At 33.6% G+C, this 5,767-nt stretch overlaps 1 protein-coding gene across 1 annotated transcript; it reads right to left on the bottom strand.

Annotated features, from left to right (window-relative positions):
- Nucleotides 1–244: 244 nt before the first annotated feature.
- On the bottom strand, nt 245–4,946 carry LOC123918325. The gene is made up of 5 exons (XM_045970334.1): nt 4,512–4,946; nt 3,646–3,696; nt 2,600–2,733; nt 1,556–1,656; nt 245–692 (listed from the first exon to the last, which is right to left on the bottom strand). Exons 1-5 carry the CDS (start codon nt 4,818–4,820, stop codon nt 523–525), a joined length of 765 nt encoding a protein of 254 aa, XP_045826290.1. The 5' UTR covers nt 4,821–4,946; the 3' UTR covers nt 245–522.
- Between the last annotated feature and the right edge of the window lie 821 nt (nt 4,947–5,767).

The raw sequence follows: 5,767 nt of genomic DNA on the forward strand, positions 1-5,767 counted from the left end.
ACAATATTTCGATTTATATAAACCGAAATTTTTGAGCATGACAAAAAAATTCGGTTCGTATAAACCGAAGTACCCCGAAGGGCAAAAACGGAAATTCAGGGGGTAGAAAAGAAATTAGGGGGGTCGGGAGAGAAAACATCTAAATACTATCAATACCTAAATTATTAATAACTACTACCTAATAATTATTTAATTAACTACCATTAATCTTCTATCTGTGGGACACAAAAAGAGTCATGAAAAGTGGCAAAAATTATTGGGGATCAAGCTTCATATTAGATGCTCCAGATTTACAATGTGACGAGGGAGACTCAAAAATTGACTTGTAGGTTGTGGTTATACTCAAAGAGCCACTGCATTTTCATGTAACAATTCTCATAGTATTATTTAAGCTACATAACAAGCTCATCCCTTTACATTATTATATTCAAATTTTGACATCAACTCTCAAGTACCTTCCCACACTACATTAAATTAAATATGCACACAGCTGAACTAATTTAATTGAGCTCATCAGATTTCTCATATGTAAGTTATGTCATCATCATTTTCTGTCGTGCTTTGTCTTCCTGAAATCATGTTCATCAAGCTCTTTGTGGCTCGGCCAACTGCTCTAGAAGTCTTTCTTGCAGCTCCAGCAACAACAGGTTGCAGAGATATTTCAGGCAAATTCGCTCTCTCTTCAATCATGGCTGTATCAAAACAAACTATAATCAGACCAACAAATTTGGATTGATGCAGTCACTGTTGTAATAAGAACACTACTGTTAGATGAAGATTGAATAACTCGCATCCTGAGTATGTGCTTAAAATCTTATTTTTCGAAGTTTGAAATATAAATTGTGTGATCTCTATCCAACAAGTCTAACATCATAACTGTAGTGAGTAGTGACTGAATCATGTTAACATATTATGACTGCGGTGAAATCAAATCAATATTCAAAGGAGACTCCAATACTTGATATATTTTTCTAGCTTAAAAAGAAAAATGACTTCTAAGTAGCTCAAATTTTTACTAGTAGAATGGCATTCAATGTTTTGCATATCGATGTGAAGAATAAGGAAAATAATCTATTAATGGGGCTAGAGACTGATGTTTGAATAGTATACATTTTCATCATAATATCAGTCTACAAATAAATAGATTACACTGAGAAAAGTAAAATATAATCTGAAATACGCTATGCGTATTATGAAAGAATTGGTTAAAACGTTCCTCACAAAAACATGATAAATAAATACTTTCGCAATCACTGATCAACAATTTGGATTAAACATACTTTATTGTACTATTTTTCATGTTTTATTTAATTGACCACCAATTGAGTTCTAGAAGAAATCATCCTTCAAAAAATTAAAACAACGTTCCAACCCACTAAAGGAAGAAAGCAAATAGTTCCAATGTATTGCCTAGCCATTTTTTTCACTTCTCTATATATAAGTCACAGAGCTGCTAAATGCTGTTGTTGAAAAGCAATTATAAAAACAAAGAATGAGATAAAAGAAGAAAAGTACAAGAGAAATAACGGGATCCCAGAAAACATATTATACATACATATTGTGTGTTGTTGTGCCACTGATCCGATCTGTCGAATTCCAGTTTCTGCTGCTTGCAAAGCTTGAGCTGACTTGCTGATTCCATCTGTTATTTCCTGGCTAATTTTCAAACAACAAATTATCTTAGATCCATATATGCAATGTGGTTAAAACTATGCTATGACTTTGAAAATAATTCTTGATAAAAAGGCATCTGTTTTGTATTAGCAGATACCATATGATTAAAATTTTGAAGTTCCCTTTCAAGCATTTTTTTTTTGTTATAATAGTCTTCAAAATTTTCTATTGTAATTGTATTGGACAGTAAAGGTGCATAAGAATCATAAAGAATTTATCAACCAAAATCATGCTACGTACTACGTAGCAGCAGGAACAGAGTGAGAAGACATAATCTAAAATCCTGCCAATTTAAATTTATGTATCTACATCTTGCTGTTCCAAGGTAACCTTGTAAGAAAAAGGAACAGCAGCCTTGCAAGAAAAAACCTTATAAACTGTTACAATCTCTAGCACCGAATACCCTTATTTGGTTCATACTTTAACACAATCCACAAGTCCAAAACTCCGAATCCTACCAATTTAAATCCACATATCCATGGCTTACTATTTCAAGACAACCTTGTAAGGGAAAATTGCATAAAATTGTTCAAATCACTAGTATTTTAGTCCTATAGTTCATGCTTTATCACAAGTTACAAGTCATATATAGCTAGAATTAAGCAGATATGGTCATTGATTGTCAAAGCAAACTAAACAGTCGGCCAATGCTCTAAGAATAAATTTTCACCCCTCAAAAACGAATACTGCGAAAGTAGAAGAACAAAGAAACCATTATGTCTTTCCCACTTCTGTTTTATTGATACTCAATAAGAATGGGTTGAGTGTGGTTTCTTATAGCAGCATAGTGTGGAAGTACTAATAGGGAATATAAAACAGCACAACTATGTATGGCTATCGATCTCAAAATAACCATCATTTAGAAAGATGCAACAGAGAATGAAATACAACAACAATGGATTCAAAGCAAGGTATTCATTGTCACCTTAGATCACTTAATTCTAGTGTCAGATCACTTATTTCCATCCCCGAAAGCCTAACAGCAGTCATGGTGCTCGGGAGTTCCTCACGAGCTGTATCAGCTAACTTTGAAAATGATATTGCAGCATTTCTCATTGCCTAAGAAAGATATGGAAAAGTAAGATGTGAATATTTAGAGTCTGTTTAGGTTTTACCATTAATCTAATAAGATAAATATGAGGATGACATTATGCAAAATGAAGTTGTTTTTATAATGCAAAAACCAAATAATTTTACGATGTTATTACAGAAAAAAAAATGGCATGGCCTTGTAGGAATAGCCAACTCCAAATTCGTATAGAATCAAACAGAAGATGAATCTTACACACACAAATTAAAAGAAAAAAGAATTTACAACGAACATAGGATATCTGGGGATTCCTATGCTGAAAGATTCTTCAATTGTGATATATGTCTCAAAAAGGGGATGTATAATAGATCATCAAAATTGAAAATGGCTGAGTAGTCTGAGCCTAGCATTCTTTCTAAACTGTAGACATTTCATGCACAGATTCCAATTCCTTTCTCAGTGTTTAACTCACTTTCCATATAACACCTCTCTATGGAAGACCTATTTAAAATCCAACGCTCCCTCTAAGACCAAATCTTTTGTGGACAGCTGCACTAAATAGGATTGAAGACAAGGGGATATAAGGGTGGCTTGGTGGTTGGGGGTGGGGGTGTTAAGGAGTGGAGTGATAAGGAGGTCGAGGGTTCGATCTTCACCCCCAACAAAAAACTAACAATACTAACATTTGGCGGTTTGTTAGCAGGACTTGTAGACTTGGTCCAGTTAAACGACCAGTTAATATATTACAAATGATAAAAGAGGAAGGGGAAACTCTTAAAAAGATAAGTATGATCTTAATTCAAAGTTTAAACCATGAAATTCCAATATATCATAAAAATTTAAAGACTCAAAAGAAAGCAAATGCAACCTACTAGAATGATATGAAACATACAAACTTATATGTGCACATCTAAATGTAAGCATTGTGATAGAAAACTTACAAATAGGGTGGGAACAGCAGCAAAAACAAGGCCAGCAAATGCCGCTGAAGTCTGCAGAAACAATAATCAAAATACCTTTTATGAGCCACAAACAAAATCCATCCAAATATAAAGAAGAAACTCAAGAAACTTCGATGAAAGATAACAACTGGCAGAAGATCTGGACTAGAACATAACTTTTTAGTGCTGGCTAATGTGACGTTTACATTAGTGATTTCTTATTTAAGAAGGTTTGCAATAATGACAACCTATACTTATACACTAAGCACAAAAGAGTACGAAATTTAGGGTGTGTTTAGGTAAGGTCACACAGATTAGTAAAGTTCTAGTTGAATAAGTACTTAGTGTATTAGACAGGTTGTTTTATTTGCCCCCCAAGAAAAATACAAGTGGTTAAGTATAAGTTACTTCTATAACCAAAGAAACTATATGGTTAAATTGTTATATGTTTTCATAAGCCATGAAAGCTGTAAACATCTTTTAAACATAACCCCCGGGGGTTTGCCGTGTAGTGTAGGTTTAGGACCTCAGAGTGCACTCCTCTCTAGGTCTCAGGTTGGAATCCTCCGGTGCCAACTCTTGTGTTGGGCCAGTCCACACAGAACTTTTCAATTGGTCCCCTAAATTAGTCGGTTCCAAACAAAACAAAAGACACGTGACATGTTATTTTCACAAGCTCTCACAAACAAACAGCAACTCAAAATATAGTGTCATAAATAAGAAGTAAATAAGTTTTTCCAAAGGCACTTTTAATCAAATATCTAGTATGCAAATTCATAGTCCAAGTTTTGTAAATTGAATTCATAAATTTGAATCAACAAGCTTAAACAGAACAAGTTTCTAGACAGTATAGTAATGAATCATACCGTGCAGGCGATGAATGCGAGGAGAAAAAAAGCTTGGTCACCGAAGCTAAGCTTGGGGTTAGAAGAATTAAGTTGAGGGTTTGTGACTTCACTATGAAAGATATCGTTTTGAATAATAGCTTGATTTGAAGGAATATTTGATCCATTAGAGGAAGAAGATGATGAAATGAATTTGGGCGAGTTGAATTTAGAAGAGATGAAAAGAAAATGGCGTTGTTTTGTTCTTCTAAGTGTGAGAAGAAGATTGAAAGATTTAGTAGTTGTGTGTGGGAAAGGTTGTAATGAAGATGCGAGGAGACAAGAATTCATGGTGAATTAGGTTAGGGGTGTTGTAGTTTCTGTGAGTTTTTCCTTTGATGTTTCACCGAACCTAACGAGAGTTACACAACTTACACATTTGATTACGGGTGTTCGCGGTGATCTTTCGATGGTAGTACCTAATTATATAGGTACATAGGTAATTATTAGGTAGAGCAAAACTAATCGAGGATTTAATAGGTACTACTTCTTAAATAGGTACCCTCTCTCTCCTCATTATAATATATTTTTGTGGGAACTACTTATAAAAATATAGTATTATTGATGAGATATAAAGTTATTAGTGAGACCAATTTAAAACTTTTTAAGAGGTGCTGAGTTGGAGGGATTGAGTACTTATTAGGTATTATTATTAAAAAATAATAAATAAATGATGTGTACACGTGGGACCCAGTTAAGTACTCAAATTTGGGGATCTCCATTGTGGATGCTATAAAAGTCATTCCAATCGCGAGATAAAAATGCATGCGGTTCGTTGATTTTTAAAAAAATCTAAATCAAACTAATGCGGTTTGATTGGTACGATTTACATCATAACATTTCAGCACCGAACAATTTTTTTTTAAAAAAAAAACCATGCAGTTCAGTTGTTTTTTAAAAATCATCTAAAATCAAACTAATGATACCAACTCCTTCCCACCTGTCATTTTGAATGTAACATTTTGAAGTTTAGGCGAGGTCTATTATGAAAGAGTGAATGAAATCTTTCACGGTACTGTTTACGTAGAAATTTGGTAAACAACCGTTAGTTTAAGTATTTAAACTCGCGAGATCAACTAGTAAATCTCAGGACAGTTTTGTGTTTTGTTTACTTAGAAAATTGTTTGAGTGTTCGTTAAAAAGGAAAACAAACACTTAAGAATTAAATCCTTTGTAAACTATATAAGAAAAAGCTAGTTCGAATCGCCTCGAAACAGCAATTTCATAAACAAGCATTA

The sequence above is a fragment of the Trifolium pratense genome, linkage group LG3, assembly GCF_020283565.1.
Source record: "Trifolium pratense cultivar HEN17-A07 linkage group LG3, ARS_RC_1.1, whole genome shotgun sequence".
In the NCBI taxonomy this organism is placed as follows: Eukaryota; Viridiplantae; Streptophyta; class Magnoliopsida; order Fabales; family Fabaceae; genus Trifolium; species Trifolium pratense.